Source organism: Bombus terrestris, chromosome 15 (assembly GCF_910591885.1).
Source record: "Bombus terrestris chromosome 15, iyBomTerr1.2, whole genome shotgun sequence".
NCBI lineage: Eukaryota > Metazoa > Arthropoda > Insecta > Hymenoptera > Apidae > Bombus > Bombus terrestris.
The window spans coordinates 9,618,032-9,642,901 of NC_063283.1; the positions used below are offsets into that span (position 1 = coordinate 9,618,032).

General features: G+C 41.4%; 3 protein-coding genes across 4 annotated transcripts in view; 2 read left to right on the plus strand and 1 right to left on the minus strand.

Moving 5' to 3' along the window:
* Positions 1 to 1,128: 1,128 nt before the first annotated feature.
* LOC100649639 (erythroid differentiation-related factor 1) lies at positions 1,129 to 5,866 on the minus strand. The gene is made up of 8 exons (XM_012317056.3): positions 5,705 to 5,866; positions 4,014 to 5,466; positions 3,133 to 3,930; positions 2,881 to 3,057; positions 2,429 to 2,805; positions 2,049 to 2,367; positions 1,681 to 1,972; positions 1,129 to 1,599 (listed from the first exon to the last, which is right to left on the minus strand). Exons 1-8 carry the CDS (start codon positions 5,735 to 5,737, stop codon positions 1,458 to 1,460), a joined length of 3,591 nt encoding a protein of 1,196 aa, XP_012172446.1. The 5' UTR covers positions 5,738 to 5,866; the 3' UTR covers positions 1,129 to 1,457.
* A 721-nt stretch (positions 5,867 to 6,587) lies between these two features.
* On the plus strand, positions 6,588 to 8,393 carry LOC100649749 (arrestin homolog). Its single transcript, XM_003401240.4, has one exon. The coding sequence runs from the start codon at positions 6,657 to 6,659 to the stop codon at positions 7,791 to 7,793; it is 1,137 nt and encodes a 378-aa protein (XP_003401288.1). The 5' UTR covers positions 6,588 to 6,656; the 3' UTR covers positions 7,794 to 8,393.
* Positions 8,394 to 10,230: 1,837 nt separating this feature from the next.
* LOC100649516 (uncharacterized protein YFR016C) overlaps positions 10,231 to 24,870 on the plus strand; it is a 74,425-nt gene continuing 59,785 nt past the window's right edge. For both annotated transcript variants that reach the window (XM_048412939.1, XM_012317045.3), the window contains exon 1: positions 10,231 to 10,656. The gene's annotated coding sequence lies outside the window, so the exon portion shown is untranslated. The remainder of the gene's footprint in view (positions 10,657 to 24,870) is intronic.

Consider the following 24,870-nt stretch of genomic DNA (forward strand, 5'->3'; position numbering starts at 1 on the left):
TGGCTACGATTTAACGAAGACAAATTGTGTTCGTAACAGACATTAGTTTCAACTATAAGTATATTATATCTGTAAAAGTTATTTAGTAAATTGGTTATTTGGTAGTTATTTGTTAAATAATATAGTATTACTTTGTCTACCTTTGATCAAATTTCATTTTTACGTATTTCTTACAAATATATATGTGTTTAAAATTTAACTTAACGGTCACCTTATATATAAAAGAGCCTAAAAGTTGCGAGCATAAAATTGAAGAACTTTTATCTCAGTTTCGAGATAATCTTCTACTAATCAAAATATTATATATTAATGTTTATTAACTTTAGACTTATCGAAATTTCTGATCTAAAATGGTGGATAGCAAATGAAGCAGGGTAGATGTAAAATGACATCCTTGGGACGTTGTAAGAGGAAGCAGTTGTCGAGAAACGTCCGGCGCCGTAACGGAAGGTCTGGAGGATAAAATGAAAAGGTCAGACCACGGATATCCGGAGGGGACGATGCAACACTGGGGAATTGGACAGGAAAAAAGATAAAGAGGAAGGAATCGGGACCAACCTTTCTTTACGCTTCTTTGTTTTGTCTTTGACACATCTTCTTACCCCATCTCCTTAAGAGGGTACAAATCCGGTCGAACGTGAGGTGCAAGTGACAGCTGGAATTGTTATACGCCAACAGCTGAACACCGTTCGATTCTCGAAGAAACAACAGGGTCAAATGTTTCTGCGGCTTCCTCAAAATTAATAGACAAGGATGTGATTGTTTGAAACGTCACGTCGTTCGATCTATGGACATGCTAAAACGAAGTCATGCGCCATCTGTGAGCGATTTATTGAACTAGAAATGTGTCTCAAATTCAAATTGGGAATGAAAATATATTTTATAATGCTTACAAAAAGTATTAACGCGTCATTATAGGTTACGTACTAAATAATTAGGTTCGAGTATATTAAACTTCGTATCATTTAGTAGCATTTTCAGTTCATAAAAATTCATAAAATTGATTCAATCAAATTATAAAAATCAAATGTGCAATCTCACAAAAATACTCTTTATTGAGAAATAAAGGTGCCACTATTGTTTGTAATCATTATAGTGTGTACGGAGGTTCACTGAACAAGTCGAAAATATGATTCGTATAAGCTTTTTATTTCTCGCTTATAAATCATATATAAATAAAAGCTTCCATTTCACTATGTACACACTAGAATAAAAAAAAGTCTCTCTATGTCATACATGAGTTAAAGAACGTTACCCTCATTAAGGCTTTATCTCGCAAATGAAATAACGACCAGCGTCAATGACCAAATTACGAAGGACCTTTTAGAGGGCCAAGAGAATCGATAATTCAATGTCGATCAAATTCCATGGATCTCAGGGAAAGACTCGTGTTCGTTGGTTGAAACTTTATAAATTATTTTTAAACTGGCACACAAACAATATATACAATTAATCATTCAAGTTTCTATAGGTGGTAACATTTTTTCCAACTCTCGTAAAAGTTGTACAATATGCTGTATTAACTTGAAACCAGACATCGTAACCGGCCGTAATGTTTTACTGTAACACTGTTTGTACAAATTGGTAAGTGTTTCTGACCTGAAACGTATAGATAAATAAGGTATATTTTATGTCAATATGAAGAATATATCAAAGCAATATGTATCTAAGCAAACGTACTCTTTTTTGCTACTGTTACTATTCTTAGTAACGAATAATTTCGTCAAAGATCGCAAAATAAATTGTAATCGCTGTTCCAACAATACCACTAGACTTTCTTCATCTTCTATCAATTTCTGTTCATCAGTCGGTTTTCCTTCCTCGATACTTTCTTTCCCTATCTTATTGCTAATAGCATTCTGCTTCTGAGAATTGTTTCTATCGCATAATATATCAATAATGGGTCTACATTGTAGAATTAACTGAAGACCATTCTGATATGCTTTTAATTTATTGTTAAAGGTTGTGGCACCTGAAATATTATGTTAATTAATAAGAAGAGAAATTAAAAAACTATCTATTAAATTAAATTGAAGATAAATGCGTACAACGCGCTTGATGTTCAGCTAAAGCAACTCTTTCCATCTGCACCGTCAAAAACTCCGTAGTTTGTTCCAAAGCTAATAAAAGCTTCGCAGCTTTATCGTAATACAGCTTGCAAAGTTGCAAGCTTGTTTTTCTTTTAATATTGTCTACATCCGGTTCATATTCTCTGTACACACGATGATATAACGATGCGAGTCGATGTTGAATTATTGCAGCGCGAAATTGATATACTGGTTGCCTTGGCCCGGCAGTTTCAATATCACAATGCTTCAGAGCTTTCTGTAGGATATCGACGACCTCCCGTTCTAATTCTTCTTCAGTCTAAAATTGCGATCAAATGTATGTAACAAAATGTTTCTATTAATAATATAAATGAACATACTTTGCATCCAGTTGTAGGATAATCCTGTAATAATGTAGCCATAGTGAACAAAGTAGTGGACAGATCCCATGTAATAGTATCCCAAATTACAGGGTTTGACTTCTTCGAACCTAAAACTTGCAAGGCTTTCTGATAACTTGCAAGCGCTTTATTATAAAATTGACGTTCTTGAGTGTTCTGTTTAACGTGCATATGTGCGCAAAGTCGCATAAGTCTTCCGGTATTTGAATGTAAAAGTGCTAAATTTGCTTCATCATGGACAGTTTCGAACGCTTTCACGCCTGCTTCCAAATGAGTTAACGAACGTGTAAGTAGCATTGTTACCCCTTCCGAAGAGGTTGATGTTTCTTCCGCTAAATTCTCTTGTTGGTACCGCGCTGTAAAGGTGTATCATGGTTTAACATCCAAGCAAGTACCTTCTACAAATACAATAACATGCAAAAAATACTTACTTCCAGCTTGATTCATGTAAAGTACACCTAACTCGTTATGAATGTTTCCTAATCGCCTTAAGAGATTGTTTCTATCCATATCCATCAGTTCTAACGACAATGCTTTCTCGTAGCACTTATAGGATGCTACTAAGGTAGACTCTAGACTTTCTAAACGTTGTGGCAATAATTCAATATCTATAAATCAAAGTATTTTAAATAGAGAACTTATAACAAGATAGTCTTTTGTACATTTTTTAGCTATGAACATACTCATGTCTATATCTTCCATTCTATATATCTCCTCGACAATGCTTTCTTCAATTTCGTTCTTCATCTCGTAATCTCTCCTGTGTTTCTCGACATTACACCAGTCTTGTACAGTCATAAAACAACAGTCTCCAGCACGTCCCAATAAATAGCTTATTGATTTATCATTCCGTATATCACAAAATATTTCCAACATCTTCTGACAACGTAGGACTGCTAACATATATCTTAGCGACGCTCCGTAATTTCTATTCGCATATTCATTTTCAGCGAGCACGGCAAAAATCAACGAAGCCTTTTCGTATAATAATGTCTTTAAATGAACGTTCCAACTTATATTATCACTTTTTTGAGGTGCCTGCCATGTAGGTAAGGTTTCATTTTTAAGCTTACATAACAGTGCTTTTGATCCGTTCTCGTGAGAGTCCATTTTTGAAATAATTTTATCAAGTTTCTTCACTTTCTTTTGCTTGGATTTCTTTTTATGCATAGGACTATTGTTTACTGAACTCACTTCGACGTCAACTTCTTTCTTATCTTCTTTCAAGGAAATATAAGGCATAGGAATTGCCTGGAAAGGTTTAGCCATATTTAAATGATTCTCTTCGTATACTCTTTTCTTCTTCTCTTCTTCCTCCTCTTTCTTCCGTTCATCTTCAGAATTATCTTCGATCGGAAAATATTGTAGACATTCGATTCCGTGATAAACGTGATCTAGAGCGGCTAAACATCTTTCTTCGATGGTGCCCGAAATTGGTGGTGGTTTATATTTAGGTTCTTCGCATTCTGCGTGCTCTTTAACTAAAAGAATATATATATATTATTTAGTTGACTTATTTATATATTAAAGATATCGAAATACTTAAAATATATTCTTGACTTACTATTAGCTAATGTTAAAGACTTAATTGCAGCTTCTTCGATTTCGTCCCTTAAATCCTTCTCACTCTCGTTGTTTATACTGTATTCACTTTGCGTATCCTCTTCGTCACTCTGATCTGACAACACTGGACTAGCAGGATCGGTATCAGATGGTATATACAAATCAGATAGCATAAAATGTGCAGATGTTACAATCTGTGGGTACTTTTCTTTAGTCAATAGTTGTATGCAATTTCTTAATAGCATTCTAATAGTACCCTGCTGCCTACGATAATCAGAAGAGTATTTCATGTTACGGGCCACTCTATATAGTAACATAGCAACAGGTACAGTAAATGGATTCTGACCCTTTTCATCCGATACATCATTACACAAAGAAGTTAAGTCATACAACTTTACAACATCGTCGTCTTTGCCTTTGAACAACCAGTAAGTATGTCCAGCCTTAGTTGAATTGTTCTTTAAGAAACTTAAAATATTCTGCGCTACATCTCGGATAACTTTGGGACTGAACTTAGAGTGATCTAAATTAGGAAGATCTTCTGTTTTAATTAATTCATACTTTTGTACAATACCATCCAAATGATAACACATTACCACTTCTGGTACATTACACATCAAATTGTCCAGCCAATAATCTATACCAGTTAACACGTTAATAGGTTTAGTCATATCTCTTAATCTGAGGCTTATACATGGGTGAGTTTGCCCTCCAAATATCGGCATATCAGTACCAATTAACATCTGTATGTTCTCAAAGGTCCAGACAATATTTCTTGCAAAATTATGATTATAATTTGGATCTGGAACTTTTTCTTCTTGAGAAGGTTCTGGCAAGCATGGCTTCAATGTTTTCACAGGTAACTGTGGTTTAGTATGTTGCTCTTTGCTGTCTGCTACTACTATCGAGCGATACAAAAATTTGGATACTAGGTTCCTCTGTTGCAAAGTATTTCTACTGTTTGTTTTATGAAACAGACGCTTTTCTTTATCTCCCAGATTCTGGAAAATATGCTCATAAAAAAATTTCTTTAACCATTCCCAATCGTTTTCCGCTTGTCTAAGTAAGTACTTGTGAATATCAAAGTCATCTAGCAACAAAGTGTTCTCTATTCTGTGTACCACCATTGATATTACTCCGTGGTTGTAAGGCAATTTCAACAGTTTCTTTATATTCTCTGCGTCTGAAACAACATCAACTTCCCCTACGCAATCAGGGAACATGTGTGCCATACGAAAACTGGAAAATCCAGAGGTCTGAGACCATACACTCTGCAGGCCGTAACTTTCTGCAGAACTGCTGAGCCAGTTGCTCGGTGGCAAATTTAAGTCTGTGTTGCATTGTAATTGAGCATAAGTTGCTGGTGTTTGGACGACCGAGTATTTTACAACGGCGGTTGACTTGACTGGTTTCTTGGATGAATCAGATGGTATAGCCACAGGCATAGGCTTAACCTACAATTAAAAGTTTGACGAATACGTTACATTAAAATTCCAATATCACATTTGTACCTAATGAATTTATCGGCAACTTGATTCTAAGATAGACAACATTGCTAACGTATTCTATGTGTTGTTTGCGAATAGTATCGTTACGGAATCCCTTTAGTATAGGATAAAAGAAAACTCGTAATTAAATAACTATGCCAAAATAAAGTAGTTAACGTTACTGATGGAATGAGATATCACTTACCGTATCAAGCTTGATATTCGTACTTTCTGACATTTTTAATTTCGAATAGTGTCACTCCCGTCTCTCAAAACTTGTCGCCCTGTTCTAAAATTTCTAGAAGGAACCAGAGTGTATCAGATCGAAACCTCGATCACTCGCCTAACGTACAACCACTGAGTATGCGGTATATGCAGTGGCGTCACGACGATTTAAAAACAGATTTCTACCTTATCAATTTTGTTCTGCATTATCAGCTAAAAGAAGGTGGATCAAGAAATGATTAATATTTTCCGTGCTCCGATGGTAACGTATTAGCATTAAAAATGAAAATTATGTATTGATAAATAGTAAATCAACTGATATAATTATACAACTACAATTATTAGATTTTTCCGCACGATAAAAGCATAGAATAGGATATTCAAATCATGAAATAAATTCTTCCATTTCTTTTGCGAAAATAAAGAAGGATCTGAAAGTTAAAAGCAAGAAAAAGTGAGTAGCACAAATACAAGAAATATGAAGCGATAAAAGAATCTAATAATTCGCAAAACATGTCCATCCATCCATCGTCTTTTCTCATAAGTGGTTTATACCACAACATTTATTTCTGCTCCTCGTACGCAAAGAAGGGTTTAAAACAGCAAGACACAATAGGCAGATTATACGTAACGACAAAACGAAGCCCGCGAAAACCAGCGTGTCAGAAACATAGCGTGTTCCTACGTCGAAGAAACAACGCACCCCTGTCCCCTCTGACATATAACTGGGAAAAAATATCGTGAAACGGTTAGGATCGACGCGTGCAGAAAGGCACGATTTATCCGCGACGCTGAGCGGATTCGGAAGCCCTGAAAAATCTTGACGTCACTGGTACCCCGTTCCTATATAAGACCGGCGATCACTACCCTCTCAAATCAGTCGACAACGGTGGTGATAAGATCGGAGGATACTTCGTTGCGCTCACGCAAACATGGTGGTGAACTTCAAGGTGTTCAAGAAATGCTCGCCAAACGGCAAAATTTCGTTGTACCTGGGCAAACGAGACTACATCGACTATCTATCCGGAATCGAGCCGGTAGATGGCGTAATTCTTCTGGACCAAAACTACGTGGACACCGGTAGGAAAATATGGGGACAGCTGGTGTGCAGCTTTCGCTACGGTCGGGAAGAGGACGAGGTGATGGGCTTGAACTTTCAAAAGGATTTGTATCTGGTCTCGGAACAAGTGTTCCCAACGATCAAGAAAACGGAGGATAGCCTGACCAGGCTACAGGAACGACTGCTCCGAAAACTAGGACCAAACGCAATTCCGTTTACCTTCAAATTCCCCCAGACGGCTCCGTCTAGCGTAATTCTACAATCAGGAGAAGATGAAACAGGTGAACCTTGTGGAGTGACATACTATGTCAAGATCTACTCTGGGGACACGGAGACCGATATTACTCATAAGAGAAGCACGATAACCATGGGCATCAGGAAGATTCAGTACGCGCCGACGAAACAAGGTCGCCAGCCTTGCACCGTGGTACGAAAGGATTTCTTACTCAGCCCTGGCGATCTAGAACTCGAGGTGACCCTGGACAAACAGCTGTACCATCACGGAGAGAGAATAGCCGTGAACGTATGTGTGAGGAACAACAGCAACAAGGTGGTGAAGAAGATCAAAGCATTGGTACAGCAGGGTATCGACGTGGTGATTTTCCAAAATGGCCAGTTCAGAACAGTGATTGACGCGATAGAGACACAGGACGGCTGTCCCATTAGCCCTGGCTCCAATTTAACCAAAGTTCTATATCTGAAACCAGAATTGGAGAACAACAAGCATCGTAGAGGCATCGCTTTGGATGGAGGGTTGAAGAAGGAAGGAAGCGAACTCGCATCAAGCACTTTGCTCGTTTCACCCGATGTCCGTGATTCCTTTGGCATTGTAGTTTCTTACGCTGTCAAGGTGAAGCTGTATTTAGGTGCACTGAGCGGAGAGCTCTCCGCGGAGCTGCCGTTCATTCTGATGCGACCGAAGCCCGTGGACCGGATCAAGGTGGTAAATGCGGACAACTTGGAGGTGGAGGACACTACGGAGGAGAAGGTGAAGCCGATCAGCAGCTAGAAAAACGATACACGTGACCGAGGAGCAGTGGGTGCATCAGACACTCGCTGGCTAACGTTCAACCAGAGAATCTCAACTTGCACGGTGGAACCACTTAATCCTGAGATACTAACATGTTCTGTTCTTTGTATTGTTTTATCAAATATCAAAATTCAATTGTTTCTATAGTCCGATGTCGTATTTAGACGCTCGAGAGGTTTCCAGAGGGTACTAATTACCGTCATTGGAAGCAATAAGTTATCATATATAATTGAAATAGAGATCAGGGACGAAGTATATTCGAAGCACGACGAGGCTTTCTTCTTTTTTTTTTTTTTTTTTTTTTTTTTGAGAGTGAAAGAACGATCGGAGGATGATAGTCTGATTAACGATGATATCTTGGCAAGTGTTAAAACGAACGGTCCGACATACTTGAAGTAGGTTAATGATTCTAGGAATCCGATGCTATCGATCACCACTGCAAGCTAAACGAAAGCGAATCGTCCGACGAGAAACTCGTTTCTAGCAAAATTGCATGCAGATCTCACCCGTAGCCATCGTTTGTACAATAGCGTCCTATAATTATCCAATTCTATGAAATAAAGAATATATGCGACAAAACCAGCGTTTCGTCTCTTTCCCAATTTCCTTCGACGCTACATTTTATGCTTTTGATGTCATTCGATAGCTGTAGAAAAGGGAATAACAAGCCGAGTTCATAAAAGTAAAAGCCAACATATAGGAACGTATAGCAGCTAGAGCAAAATGAATCAGTAATTAGTCGTATAAGTAGCAAACTCGCAGATTTAACTTACGATCTTCGGCAAATAAAATACACGCAGTTAAATACCGCCTTGCAAGAAATAATTAGCAACGGCGTTACCGTAATGCTGTCAAGTATCATCATAGCGGAGTAACAGAGATAAAATAGAGAAAGCCTGGTAAATTTTAAAGTTTATCCTGGTCAGTCAGTTTCTTACGAGAGTAATAAAGATTCACGTCGCGAGACGTAGACAGTTTTTCGCGCCTGCTTTTCCGCGTTTCCTTTCTCCGCCAAGAGGATCGGTGCCGAATCGCGATATCAGGCAACAATACGTCGTATCCTTATCATTATCGAATAGCCTCTCGTTAATATCTCGCAGCCACGATCAATCAGCCACTTTAACGATAGATAACGCTATTCGTTGTTATTCGTAGCAACCACTGACGTACAGAGTCTTGGGAAATAATTTAATCGCTCGTCGTAGAAAATTTTTACTTTTAGACGTGTCTCGTAACAACGATAACGAAACTTTTCGCTGTGTTTCGTATAACGCGCGTAACATATTCGTAAAAGACGCGTACGAGCAGCTTTCACGAGCCTATGTATTCGTTGGAGCCTATGACTTCATCGGCGTAAAAACGCGTATTCCATTCAACAAGTACTTCGTTGTTTCTTCTGCGATCGTTTCGAAAAATTGACGTCGCGTCGGTAGACTGGATGCAGAGAGAATAACGCGAAGGGAATACGAATCGATAGAATCGGTATGTCGTTATGCAATCGTTGGTTATCGCGAAAATATAGCGGAAGACAAGGTCGAGTATGTTAGATGACGCAACGAAGAAGAAGGTTTGGCCTGGAAAAATAATATGGTTGGCGTGTTCTGCGTCTGGAAACGCGACCACGATCGATCGGCACACCCGAAGAATTATCCGCAATTTCGGTCGCGTCGAGATGGTTATATAGAGAAAGACAGAGCGCACTACGGAGAACAAAGGTGAGGAAGAAAAAAGTTGGAAGGAGGACGAAGGGAGCGCATTTTGGGTGGAAGGTTGCAGGTATAGCTGGCCGCGACAAATCGAAAGGCACGACTCTCGCGATCCTACGATTCTCGCTGTGGAAGGTCCTGGCGAAGGGCAGAGCGCCGTCTCGGCGATGCCACCCTGTGTATAGGTGCGTGGTGGGCGTTGGAGGAGCAGAGAGCCAGCTATCGACTGAGAAACGCGAACCTAACCCGAACCTTTCGCATAAAAGAGATAAAGCTACTCGAGACGGAGGTTACACGGAGAGGGAGGACATCGACGACCGAGAGAGACGGCGAGCAGATAAAATTAGAAAGAGAGGCTAGAAAAATGGAGAGACGGCGAAAAGGGGAGAGAGTGAAAATCGAAGAAGAACGAAAACGAACAGCAGAGTGTCGCGCAGCGAGAACAGAGAAGACGAAGGCAGGCAAGAAGGAGAAACGTGGAAACGGAGCAAAGAAAGAGAAGAGAGGGAGATATAGAGAGGCTAGGCAACGCGACGAGAAGCACCGAGTGATCGAAGGAGGAACGAAGCGAAGCTTTGGTGGGACGTTGCGAGAAACGAGGAGTAAAGAGAGCGATAAAGAAAGAAGGGACGAGTGGTGGTGTATCGAGAAAGAGAAGGAGGGAATAGTAGGGGATTCGGTCGGTCGGCAGGCTTGGCTGGTGCGTCAGTCAGGCTCGAGACACCCGCGAGAACGGAGCGGTGGTTGCCTCCCTTATTCGGTACGTACATTCAATGTGTCCCCTCCATCACCCCCTGCCTACCTAACAGGAGTCTCGTCTATCGAGGCAGTGTCGCGCAGAGTGTCGTACGAGGAGTATATTGGTCCGCCTGTTCGCTTCCCTTCTTCGCAGACCGGTGTTTCGTATTTTCTATTCGCAACCCCCCACCCCCACCGTGTTTCGATTTGTGCCGCGTACGAACCAAATTCATCGGTGGAGCTACGTACCAGAGAGACCGGCCAACGATCGAAGCAGCGTGAAAGGAAAGCAGGAGTTGCCACAGGAAGGAATCGAAGGAGTTTCTGCCGATAAAACCGGGCAAGAATCCCCTAGAAAGAACCGAAGACAGTGGCGGATACGCTACGCTAGCGGTCGAGTGAGTATTACAGCTCGCGGAGTCTTCACTCTGCCCTCTTCTCTTTGCCCATGTCCTCTCATTCCGGTTCGATCAGCTTTTCTTTATCGGTTCTCTTGCGCGCGTCTATAATCTCTGTCGTACGATCGACCATACGAGTAAAACGCGTGTCGCGTGTATCTTTCTGCTTGACCTGTGTCTTGTGTCACGCGCAACAGACACCGGCGAAAATTCACCGATACGCGACGAGTTTCTCTTCTCCCGCGGCAGACGGTGGCATTGATTTCCTCCTCCCGTTCTCTCGCGCCGGCCGCTCGCCCTTCCCTTCCCAACGTGTACGCACGATCGCAATTTCTCAGCCCTTAAAATCGAACGAAATTCAAGCGAATGCGTACTAGCAGATTCTCGTAAATCGACCGATGCGTATGTGATATGTCGTGGCTGCCGAAAGTTCAAACCAAAAGTCGAAGAAAGAAAAAAAGAGCATCGTGTACGTAGAAGGATGGGTGGGTGGGGAGGCTCTCGTTATTCTCTGAACCCCGAACATTTGACTCGAAAAGGAACGCAGGGTGCGCGTTTTGGTGCACGAAACGTTGCCAGGGGTCGAAGAACGTTTGTTTGCACAGTTCAAGAAGGATTCGTCGATTCTTTGCGTTTGTGGCGTGGCCGGGACGAAAAGCGCGCAAGCGGAGGAACGAGTTTCTCCGGCACGCTGCAGCGTAATTTCACGCGAAACTCTGGCAACCTTGAACGCTGCTGGAACTGTCGGTTCGAGGCTGGTCCCGACAGTGTTCAGGGGCGTCGAAACGCGGCCAGAGGTTTTAAGAGTACGATCACGAATCGCGGTGTACTTCGAAACGTCGAATTCCGGTATCGAGCGACCAAAAAACCACCATGTTCCTTGTTCGCGTCGCAGCTCCATTGTCGACTCGTTTGTAATATCGTAGTTTCCGTACGAGAATCGACGTGATTAAGATATCTCTATTTATAAACAGACCACCGTTTATTTACACGGTTAGAAACCATGGTTGTTCCGTCTTCTCGCACGCGTCTCTGTTTACCAGTGCTGTAAAAGCAAAAGTGTTTGCTTTGAACGAGCGTTTAAATAGAAAGAGAAGACACGGTGGATCCGAAGGGAGCAAAAGTGTCGGATAAAATTTCGGATTTCGCAGAAAATCGTGCCTTTTGGGAAAATTTTCTCCTAACAGATAGACGTTCTCTGTACTTGTGGGTCGTAAAGATAAAATTTTGTTCGGTTGTTCGGAAAGTTGATAGCGTTTTTGCTGTGAAATCCTGCAGAATAATATAAATGCTGCTACTAGTCCAGATGCGTTTCTTCGGCACAGGGAATTAAGTTACGACAATTGACGTTTTCGAGACGTTCAGTCTGCTGCAGAAGTAAATATCTAATCCCATAGTTGAATAGAAGGTTTTCATCGTCCTGATTCAGTGATCATCGAGTGTAGCTGTTACTGTACCTAACAACTGCAATTTTTTCTCCCATACGTAAACGTTGAAGCGATACTTTGCTACTCCAAAACTGGTGCTCGACCACGAAACTCGAAATTTCCTTCGCACTTTCCGATATTTTCGTGGGAAGACTCATTCGATCACGTACTCGAAGGCTTGTTTGTTCACGTACAGCGATAACAAATATCGCTCGGATGCATTTGCTCGATCCGATACGTTTCGTTTAACTCGACCACTCGTTCAGGTATAATACGTGTCCGCGCTTATCGTTTGGCTCGAACGCGAGCCTGGAAATCGAGAAGCACGAATCGTCGACCTCGAACGGCCATGCTTTCATACGGTATTAGTCACACGTAGCCGGCCGATGAATATTTCAACGTTACAGCCTGCAAACACCGTTTGCCCATGCAAACACGCATTCCGCGTGTCGCTTTTTCGTTGCGAAACGCCGCCTCTAATCTCGCGATATCCTCTCGGTAGGCAGAATAACGCGACACGGTGATCCATGGCGGTTCTAGCGACTGCACCCGCATCGATTTCACTCGAGTCGGACACTTTTCCTGCTTCGAAGCCGGGAGTCACCTCGAACTATTGTCCCAGTTGCTGTCAAATGGCTTCTGTTACATCTTAACGAGCCAGTCGTCGGAGAAAGCAACGTGTCGTGTAAAAGCATCGCGAAAAAATTCGATTTCCGCCTGGCTCATTGGCTTTCTTTCATCTTCACGAACCCATTAGCGAAGAGATTAACCATCAACGTGTTTCTTCCTATTCTTGCTATTTTATTTTATCGAGAACCCTATTAAGGATTGGCGGTGACGAATTTTCACCAACTGCGTTCATTGTTCTTACCGAGTGACGATTACCACGCGTTAGCATTGCAAATGTGTTTCGCGAACGATTGAATATCGTATCGCTATCTAGAGTTACTGTATGCTAAACCAGAAGTAGAAATACTTTGTTGAAAGACACCGATCAAATTCTTTGCTTTGACAAAGTCTCTACCGATCGAATAATTTTCCGTATCGATATCAGGGAAAAATTGAATAAGGGAATATTTTATCCTTCCACTACGATGTATCAAAGTAAATTATTTTACGATATTTCTACTTTAATAGGTATTGTCAATTCTAACAGTCGACCAACTTTGTTCCTCGAAGAACCGAACGGAAGATGCAACCTGTCAAATTTAGAAACATCGGCTCTCTTCGACGCTTCTTGATCGAGTTTCCTTGCATTCCTATGCTAATTTATCCTGCGCTCGCTCGTCGAAGAGATGCAACTTTTCCAAGGTAACGGAATTTTTCCAAGCTAACGTTTTTCTTCAAACTCCGTAAACTTGGTAAAACACGTACCGATTTCAAAATTTTGATCGATAGCGTAGCCGCGTGCTCGTGAAATATTTTCGTACACGTCCGAAACAGGATCGTTGAATTCATGGCTCCTATTGGATACTGCGCGTGCTGAAAACGTAGCTCCTCGGCTGGTAGGTGGCAGACAAGGGTGTAGCTGGTCGAGTCCTGGCCCGATGCATTCGCGATCCTTCCGTTTCTCTTGCTCTCTCCGTGTCCTTCGCCACGTTATAACGTGCTCGTGACTCGTCCAAGACCCAAGACCCGAACGACGATCGTCCTCTCTCTCTCCTTCCCTTCCTTTTCTCTGGCTGGTTTGGTCGCAAATTTTCCGTAGGATGCTCGCGACAGATGAAAGTACACCAGGGACTAGATAGAGGCTGAATTATCGGATTCACCGCGGGGGCAGCTGCTATCGATAGATTGAATATGAATTATTGAACGCTCGCGGCTGGAACGCCGAGTTCTCCAAAGCGATCGAGGGAACCCGTCGAGAGAACGTCCCCAGCCGATCTAGCCACTTTCGCGTCGCGGACGATCACCTGGAGCGCACTCGAACCTATCGAACACGGTCGAGGCCCTCTCGGTCGAGTCAGCTATTGCAGCAGGCAACTGATTTTTCTTGTCGATATCGGATGGGTTCGAACGTGCTTTAAGAGGCTATGTGGCAGTTTTAGGGCTACTGGTGTATTCTTTCGCCGTTGGATTAAGTTTGCTTAGGTTTGGACAGGTGCGGTTAGATACGATCGAAAGCTGCAAGTATAAAATGACGAGGTTCTGCGATTAAGATAAGGCAAGAATTTCGATCGATGCGAATCGATTTCTCCGTAGTCGAAAACTGATTTTCCTTCTGGCACTTTTCAACCTAAAAGCGTATTCTTAAAATTGGTGCAGTGTCTGTTAGCGGTTGATGTTAGGACACGCTGTCCTAGTCGATAACTTTATCGAAATACGAAATAATAAGGTTCTGCAATTAAAAGAGCAAGAATTTGAAACGCTTGCTCTCGAGTGCTATAGCGATTATATCGTGTTGATGTAATTATCGATCATCATCGAATAGATACGAGAATCGCAATCACAATGATAATTACTCTTTAAGTCGACTTACCTCGATCATAGAAGTCAGAGTTTGAATCATAATGATTCGAAAGTTCCTTCATCGGTCGATGAACTAAGCTGGAACAACGTAATCGATCAACGAAAGATGTAATTTACAACGCGTGTAAGTAGAAACAAGCGATCGTCCTATCGTCTCCGTGAAGCACTCTTCTGTTAGCTTTCAGCGAATGTAAGAGCGTGGAGAGTCATTCGGATAAACATCCTAATCGCGGAAGTCGTCTCGCGTCGTCTTGCAAAGGGGAATTTTCACGAAAGAGAGCCTTGCGTGGGCGATTATACCGGCTGAAAAGCGAGAGGGAGCCGAAATCAACTCGTTCGTTTTCGACTTTCATTTTCCACGAGACTCGTTTCTCCGAAAGAATTGAAATGTCAAAGAGACCGAGAGAAAGACAGTGCTGCCTTTGTTCGTAGTCGACGTCGACTCGCATAAAAACAGGGTGAAAAAACAACATTGTTGGATTTTTGAAGCCTTCTTCAACACGCTAGCTTAAATAAGTAGATTTATTAGTCGATAGATTATTCGAGGGGATCTTATAAATTAATTAATTAGAAAGTTATCTTTCTCGGATATTTCATGGTATTCTCTAATAATCGCGTCTTTCGAGTAAAATTTCTCACAGTTATACGAGAAAACCTATTAGTACCGGCAATTTGTGGATTCGTATCTCGTAAATTTCACTATTGATATTAGTTTAATTTCGCTGGAGAGCCTGGATAGCGAATCGGATATTCGTCTAGCTTGCGTGCTTAAATTGCGATAAATAAATGACAACTGCGTGAATGTTCGCCAACGAATTATGGATGTACGTACGCTTATGCATGTCGCGAGGAAGCTAGGCAACGCGCGAGCGTGCAACTCGAACTCGTTGGTTCCCAGCGGAATCATGAAAGTATAATAAGGCATCCTCCGGTTTCTGCGAACCAGACTTTCATCCGATCGGACCATTATCTTGCATTAGACTGTTCGATGTTAATTGTAAACAGACAGACACGAGGATGTGGAAGAAACGCAACGTTGCAGATTACAAGGAAACGATCCGGGCAATCGCGGTGATCTTTCCCAGGAATCTAGCCCAGAAGATTGCCTCTTGTTCCTGGCGTGTGTAGGAGGATTTATACGAAACCGGCGTTCTTCCAGAGAAGAATATCGAGAAGAATTCTATTACGGTAGCAGGCTGGTCAGAAGAGCGTGTATTTATACTTTTACGAGATGCCGAATACCTATATTTTTTGTTGAGTACGAAATTTTATAATTCGCAAGGTGCAAGTTATCGGTGCAAGTAAATTTCGTTGATTTTCTAAAATTTGAAAGCGACACACCGGAAAATCAACTGCAAAAGAGCTGATGGCGATAGCAATGGTCGATTAAAACGGCAAAACTCCAATCAATTAACGCGATGATATTACGTCTTGTGCTCCAACGAGGAAATCTAAGTAGAAGCTAAGAAGAAAAAGAAGAACGGAAGGTCTCTGTGGGTGAAATAACTCTGTACGATGACGTTTCACGAATATTGAATCACTTTCGCACGAATCATCGGAACCGCGGCCCCGAGCCAGGTCGTCTTACGTTGCGACGGGAAATGGAAATAAAAATGCAGCGTGTCGTGACGAACGGAGGTTGTGAATCATCGACGCTAAAATAGAACGACGCGGAGCCAACACTGAAATCAGTCCGATAAAAAGCTTCAACAACAATGCCTGGGCTATTGGCATCGATGCGAATTGCTCGACTGCTTACGTCCGTGAAAGTAACGCGTCGATAGCGAGTCGAACGAACGAACGAGAAGAAGGGACCTGGTGCTCCTAGGTAACAGTAAAAGGCTACCACGATACACTTTCCTTCGTGAGATCAGCCGTTCCGCGATCCAAGCTTCTTAGCGCTCCTTTATTCTCGATTCCGTGATCTGCAGAACGTAATTGTATATTTAAAAAGGATTTCTAACGAACACACAAAAGCAAACTTTTACTTTTTCAAACGCGTGAGGGCAAAAACCGAACAATTTCATCGGTAATTACATTATCGTTGAGAGTCTAGTAACTAAGCTACACGTACGTAATTAATTAATTAAGTAATCGATTATATATGCGTTGGTAGCAACTTGCGCGTTAATCCTGGCTTTCCCGAACGATGATTAACGAACATACGATCACTGCAGCAATAATTTCCATTTTCCAGAGCAAAGTTCGAGGATCGTGTAATTCACGGAAATTACGAAACGACCTCGAGGAATCAACCACGAAATAATTGAGCGTTATCTGCGCTTTATGTTATCGTAGTATCCGCGCTAGATACCTCACCGTGATGAACACGCATTGGAACCTTCCAGGGAGAAAAAAATGTGAGACTGACACGTATATGCGTCGCATTATGTTAACGACCATGGCCCATAGATTTCGATGGTCGATAAGAATGGAATGTTTGGAGAAAAATGTGACGAGTGAAACGACAAACCATCTGTGACCGAAACGCTTATACTACAAGCCAGAGTTTCCTCTGATCGTGAGAGCTATAATTGCGTTTCCATGGAAAACTTCGATCCATCGGGTATCGACCACGAGTTGTTGAAAGATTGCTTGCTGATAATGTTAATGTTAAAACCATCAACGATACTTCTAAAACTTTGATTTTAAAAGTGAAGCTTCGTTCTCGAGAGAATTCGGTTTAAAAACTTGTAAAGTACACGTGAATTTAATTCACTTTCTACGAATGGATGATTGACAGGAAGTTGTTCTACTTGCGAAAATCAATCAAAAACGTACAACAAAAATTTGACGTTTAATCTCCTGAGAGATATTGAGGCAAAAAATGATTTCAGAGGTAGTTTTCAATCAATGACTACATGCGTGTACGTTATTTCTCTTACTTTTAGAGCAATACGACATAATTATCTACTTTCAACTCTAGTAGATTTGTTCTTGCAAATCTTTTAAGCCCTCGTCCTTAAAAGAATAAATTTTTTTTAAACGATTCTTTATTAAAAAATAAAATTCTTTCTACATATCCGACTTATTTTCACGTATAGAATAACCTCCTCTATTGAGTTACACCACGGGCGCTGCCACGCCCTGTATAATGCAAGGGAGAAACACACCCTTATCTATGTATGTACTTTACAAAGAAGCCACCTAAACCGGTAAAACTACACCGTTAAAAGATCTATGAAATTTTTATGAAAATTTATATTCTACGAGATCTATAGAATTTCAATGAGAAATTACGATCGTTTCGATACTCTGTTAGTTTTATCGGTATCAGAGAAAGAGTAAACGTTCGAGTGAATGATAGCTTGTTCGATAAAATATTTATATACCGATAGCTTGTTAAAACTCGAGTAGAGTAATTTTAGTTGATAAAAGAATATCGTCTGTAAAAAATACGAATTAATCTGTTCTATTCACTGCGACAGTTTTACCATCGCTAAGAGGAAACAATCTTTTCGAAGATTAGCCCTTTCTAGATTACTAAACGAGCCAAACGCAGAGTAATTCCACTGGATGGGAAATATTTCGTGAAAAATACCATTGTTAATGATCCTATTCGAAGTAAGGAAGTAAGAGGATAGCGAATGGGCGTGGCCCAGGATCGCGACTTATCTCTTGAAGTATTATATATGCTTGAAAGCTGAGGCAAACGGTGCTACTTAAGAGTTAATATATCGATGGGAACGTAATCGCGACTCGAGGAAGGAAAGTCTACCAGTTGGTTGTGGAATCGCCTTTTCTTCTTGTGTTCAGAACGGTACATTCGCGGAAAAGGTCAGACATATGTAGAAGGTGGAGCAACAACGTTACCGACAAGATCTGCCTCGATTCACGCGATCCCTGTATCCAATTACTCGACAAGAAGGATTTTTATTATTTTTATAAACGATCGGCGATTCGAAAGAAAAGGGAAAGGTAAAAAGCAACGGTGATATTCTTCGAGGGATAAATTGAAATTTTCCACGAAGGAAGGACGGCATGATGTTGATTCTTAATAAATTACTCCGCTCTTACTGTTTCCTCTTAGTTCGCGTCTTCTTTCTATTTCTCTTATTTTCTTTTTTTTTTTCTTTCGTGTAATTTGCCACGGAAGCGTTAATGTACCGCCCACATGCACGCGCGAGACCATTTAAATTACTGCCGACGAAACGACTGGAAGAATACCGCGACTCGCCCTGCAATTATTCTCCAAGTGTTACTCTTGTCGACTCGGTTCGTATCTTTCTCAATTCTTTCCGAGGAATTCTCTATAACCTGTTGTTATACGCGATTCTCTGTTAACACTAATTCAAAGATACGATAGAGCAGTGTTTCCTCTAATTTTCTTTTGCTAGCAATGTCCTTCTATTATATAATTCGTTATATGATAACTCGCGAAATTTATTTTTATTTAATCCTGTTGTTCTTTCGGCTTGTTCTTCGCGTTTGTATTTAGATATCTTTTTTTTCATAAATTTGAGTTCTAAGAGACAGTTTCTCACAGAATTGTAATTACTTTTATCTCAGTGCGATATTTCTGTCTTACAGTGTCATAATTCGAAGCTGCTTTCGTAACGTTTTCGATCGTTAAACTGCATAGCTGTTATGGAAGTGAAATCATTCATAGATGCTCGTCGATTTCTTAAAATTATCCCCGGTTCGAGGAACGAGATAAATCTATGTCTCAGCTATCGATGCATCGACACGAACGTTCGTACCTCAGTACACGTTAACGTTATCCTTTTAATCGTTCACGATCGCTCGCTATTGTAATCATCGATCGGCTGGAAGCAACGACAGAAGAATAGCGAACCCATACGCAGAGATGGATGCTGCAAGCGGAGAAAGTGACTGGTTGACACGATATTCTTCCTCCAGATCCCCGGTCGATTCCATGGATGGATATCAAAGATTTATGCAAATTATCACGTCAAAGCCGTACACTGCTCGTGACATGCTTGCATCCGACTAAACACAGCTCTGATCGTCGCTGATAAAAAGCCTCGCGTACTACAGAGAAGCTGGATTTTTAAGAAAATCCTCGAGAAGAGCCTACTGGCCTACATCAACAGCCGAGCAAGGATTAGAAACGATCGAACGAAGATCTCGTTTCACAATCAACCGTTTTAGCTTACGATTTCATATATTGATCAAGGATCAATTTAAGCTAAAAGTTTGACAGATACACCTAACAGATAACTAACGATACTAATTGGTCGAATTTTTCGGCGAAACTGTCCGAAATATAACTTTGTCAAGATTCTTGTAACGCTTTTCTTCCGCTAATAACATCGGTACGTGTTGAGACAAAGGTGGAGTATTAAGTAAAGAAAGAAATGATGGCGTGTTGATTAAGATTAGAATTAATCAGCGCGTCCGTGGAATCGAGGAAGCAAAGCACGAAGCAAGGAGACCAAACAAACCGACAATTTATAAAAATCCATATTCCTGGTTGAAGCAGGTTTCCTTGCCAGTAGCAGAAATATGGTTTTGTGTCTTGTGCGTCAACGAAAACGAAAGCTAGAAGGAATTTGTGGTTTAGGTGGTCACCGAGCCAAGTGCCTCGCCTTATCTCTGTCCGTCATTAAATCTACCGTTCCACGAGTCGTTGCACGAATCGGTAGAAATATCGTTCTCTGGAAACACGAATTTATATGAATTTATATGGATTTGCGAACTCTAAGTCCGAATAAAATTCAATGTCCAAGTTCCGTAGGTTTTCCTACTTACTATACATACTATATATTGTACACTATTATATAGTATATAGTGTATGCTGTGGATCAGACAGCTGTTCGAGGGCGGCTTGATCTTTTTTCAAAAGCTTATTGAAGCACATGCTGCGGGCAGAGGCGCGCCATGTGCCTCGTATCCTTCTGTGGCTCGTTTCAATCTCGATTATCTTCTCTTCGAAATTCCTTTTGAATACCCAACGTCGATTTTTCACAATGGAAGACTCGCTCCTTTTCGAAATAACGTCTGAAGAGAGAAACTCTCGTTTCGATCTCGATAATCTTCACATTTCTTATAGTCGATTTTCCACGACGAAAGATTCGCAAGTTCGTGGAAGCGCTTTAAAGAGAAATAGCGTTGAATGTTTAGAGGAAAGACAAACGTGCTTTAAATCGTTAAGTCGTTTGGCAAACGTACGGTTGTTCGATAAAATAGGCGAGACAAGTTGCGCATGGCGCCAATGTTGCGCAGAGAGCTGTCAATTGACGGGACGACACTGACAATTCTGACTTCCTGTTCTTAAACTACACGTGTCTCTGTAGTTGCATTCTCGCGATGACGAAGCGATCGTGTTATTTAATCGTTTGCAACTATCGATAAACGAATTGATTGAGTTTAGAACATTGGTCATCGTTAACTGCCCTCATCGTTTATTCGTCTTATGATACTCAACGTATGGATTTTTATTGGAAAGCGAATATTCTGGAAAACTTTCGTTAACGTTTTTTCACGCTATACGATCTATTTCGTAGGATTCAAATTAGCTTGAAATTAAAACAACATGTAGAGTGAACGAATTTTGTGGCGCGAGTAATGTTAGTGAGATTCCGTGGATGAATGAAGGAAGTTAAGAGGCAAAATCATAAATTTTAACTTTTTCAGTAAAAGAATTCGATTATTTTTAGATGGAAATATATTGCCTAATACTGCGAGCTTCGCTCGTCGTAAAAATTATCCGATTATTCCAAACTTAATTCTGACTTTTCGTAATAATCCAACGAATCGCACACTCGTGATATCAACGTAAGAAGAACAACATACTTGGACGTAGTTGCAAATAGCTTCCAGAAACATAGGACCAGCCTTACTCAACTACGACACAATAAAACGAACGAATCCAATATTGGTAGGTGGCGAAACGAAGATATCGGAGTTCCCTTAATCACATTATAGTTTCCGTATGGCTTCTGAGCTGTCCAGATACCAACTGGATACCTCAAACTATCTAAAACCGCTGAACTCGTTCTCCATTTTACGACCACATTTTTAACGGGGTCACTTTGAAAACGAAAAGATGAACAATGAGAACAAAAATACCTAAGAAGAAAAAGACTTTTCGTTTTAAAAGCACGAATAACGCATTCCAAATAGATCATTCCGTGGTCTCTTCCGGCTGACAGTCGGTCTATTTTTCTTGGGTGCATAGTGCCGCCGAATGTTCACTCGATATATTTGTTCCACCAGCTAAAGGAGAGGGTACCTGTGCTCACGGCACGGGGTGACTCAGCTCGTATATATTTCGGCGGGTCGAGTGGTTCTCGTCAGAAGGAAGTATTTCGCGCTGAGTCAACCACGAAATCCCGAAACTGCATGCACCGGGTGGTCGTCGCAGCTCAGAGCCCTTGTTTCGTCAACGGTTGTCCGAGATTTTATCGCCGGCTGCTCGAAAATGAATAGAATAGAACAGAGCCGTACAATCTAGGAAAACGAATTTAATCAATTAATTATAGTTAGTCTCCCGGTTATGTCTGTAGGATCTTGGTGTTGGCCAAACATTGTGAGAGCACGTTCTCATCGTGTTGCAACATACGTTTGAAATTCGTCGTGATCCAATTCTGCGAGAATCTTAACGTTATAATTTAGTCTTTCTCATCGCTTAATATATTATAGTTTGAGATTACGGAATATTTCTTTTATGAATGTAGCAAAACTCTGTCGTTAGTAGTCGACGAAAATCGTCAATCAGCGATGAAACTTAAGAAAGCACGAAGCCGATCATAGTCGTCGTAGCATTGAAACGTCCGTGAAGCCTTTGCCGCTGCAGGCTACGGACGAGCAGGATTAACGAACGACGGTGTAAACTCGCGAAGGATCGCGTTCCAACGAGAATAGAGGAGAAAGAGGAAAACGTAATCGCTTGTTCGCCAGTGGCAGGCAACCAAAAGCTGTTCCGTGACGATCTATTCTAAGCTTGGATCGTTCCAAAACAGGAACAGGTCCAATTTCTGTCGTCGCTTGATGTTCTCGTAGCTCGAGCTATGCTCGTAAAATTTCAAAAACTGCGACGTGCACGTTCCGATGGATTTGAACCGACACGTTCTAAGATTGTAATTTCACGCAAAATAATTGGAACCGGTTGGGTCGTGTAAACAGTTGATTTTAACTGCCTCGTACGACGCTTAAAAATGCTTTTCAACGATAGAAAGAATTTATTTACCCGAAAGTTAATTTACTCGCATCCATTCGACCGTACGCTTCAACTTCACGAACGTTTCGACCCTGTAGATTCTATATCGGGAAATTAAGAAATTCTGTATTTCCAGAAAGACTCAAAGGGAATTAAAAGTACACCCACGCGAAGGTTGTCTGTTTTCTTTGCCTTTGCTCGGTTGAAAAACGACGTAAGAGCCGCGGGAGGCGGCCGGTTACTGAAATGTAAGGTTATTTCGAACGTTCGTTAAGCTCGAAACGATCCTCTTCGGTAGATTCGTAGGCAGCGAGCGACGGGATGCCGGTCGTTTTGCATGCCCGCATAGATCGAAAGCGTCTGTTCGCGTGGAAAGATCCAGCATCCAGATAAAATCGCAGGAAGATACGGTTTCTCGTCACGACACCAGCTTCTCGGAGAGTAGAAAGGCGGCTCTTGGCCGGGATCACCTATTAGCCGAGCGGAGATTCATGGATGCTGCATTATTCATAAGGGAAGACACTTTGCAGCCTTTTTTCTTCTCGACCAACCGCGGAATAGTACCTAATTTAAAACGTACGACAATTTGTGCGTTGTCCGCGTATAGGTAAATCATCGAACGTCGATTTCGTGAGATCAGCGCCGTTCGATCGTCCTTTAAATCTTTCCATGGGCGCTAAGAATTGCCTTCTTTCGTGCGTGAAAGTCAGAGTGTATGGGTAATGTGGAAATATATAAATTACGAATGTGTAATGTTTTTCATCGAATGATATTTATTACGTGTTAATTTCAAGCTTGAAGCCAATCGAATGCGCGTTCGGTCCTTTATTAACTATTTCTTGTGGAACAGATTGACCCAGAATGAACGAAGAACCGCATAACCTTCGATTTCGAGACACTGTGTAGTCTGCTGAGCCCGAAATCCGACTACCAGAAGCCCAACTAGTATTCCTCGTGAGTCACGCGAGCATTCCGCAGAATCCATCGAAGCGACCGACCGGAAACGTGACGCGATCTGCCAACAAATCATGAAAAATTGTGCAGGTTGGCGTTTATGGAAATCCGTTGGTTCGAAACGTGTTACTACTTGTCCCTCGGCAACATCATACTTTCACGCTACGCAATTAATCCTTCCAACTATTTCTGACTAATACCGATAAAAAGAAACGTTCTTCGGTTCTTATCTGATGAATCTTTCTTCCATCCTCTACCGTTTCGAAGCTTCGAACAAATTGTCTGAAACGTTCTATACGCATATTCCTAATCATCTTTAACGAAATTTAAACGTAGAAATCGCTAACTCCGTTTGCAGCTAATAAGCGTATGATTGCTTCTAGTCGTTAACTCGTCGTTACTTTGCAGATTCGTTGAAATCTACGCTATCGCCACGAATCTACCGAAGTGTCTAGTTACTTACGAGTGTCAATGTACATGACTAACGACGACGTTAGCGGAGCGACGTTTCGTTCGAGTAAACCAAAGGAAATAAGCGAAGAATAAATGAAACTAAAAAAACACGTGGCGGTCTAAAAGCGTCATTAATTCTCGTTGGACGAGGACGAATCGTTAATGGTCGTCGATAACGTATGAATCGGCAGGATTACTCTGTTTGTATGTTGGCTGGTTCGTCGAATGCGAGAATCTGCTGGCAATAAGTCACATCCAGTTGCGATCATTCATCGAGAATAACCGTTCACCCGTTCGTGATCTCCTCTCTCGAATTTCACCCGATGGAGCCTACTTGCGGAGATGCCTGGTCCTGACTTGACGTCGGTAAACACGCGAAGTTAGAAGCTGGTAGCCTTGAACGAGGCTCGATCTGCCGCGAAAGCAACGACGTGCTCCGCCACATACTCCGCCGTGATACACTACCGTTCATAAGTATTCGTGACTTTTGAATACTCGCACACCTACTGCAAATACAGTGACTTTTATGTATTACACATATCACTGATATTGTAGAAAATATCTTCAACTTTCTGTAATGTCAAGTAGACAAATAATTATGGCAGTATACGTTCAAACGAACGTTTCTGATTCCTTTAGGTGTGTTATTTCGTATTCTTGCAGTTTGTCTGGTAATGTTTGATAATCGTGATAATAATCAACTTAACAACAAGTCGGATGATCTTGACGAACACTATGTTTCTTCGATATTAGGGTTTTCGAATAATAGAAATACGTATTTCTCTAGTT

Excerpts from the sequence above, each read along its gene's own strand:
- LOC100649749 (XM_003401240.4), top strand. The coding sequence starts at position 6,657 with ATGGTGGTGAACTTCAAGGTGTTCAAGAAATGCTCGCCAAACGGCAAA.
- LOC100649639 (XM_012317056.3), bottom strand. The coding sequence starts at position 5,737 with ATGTCAGAAAGTACGAATATCAAGCTTGATACG. Across the intron at positions 2,368-2,428 it reads ATCCTACAACTGGATGCAAA|ACTGAAGAAGAATTAGAACG; the intron begins GTATGTTCATTT and ends TCGCAATTTTAG. Across the intron at positions 1,600-1,680 it reads AGTAACAGTAGCAAAAAAGA|GTCAGAAACACTTACCAATT; the intron begins GTACGTTTGCTT and ends TATACGTTTCAG.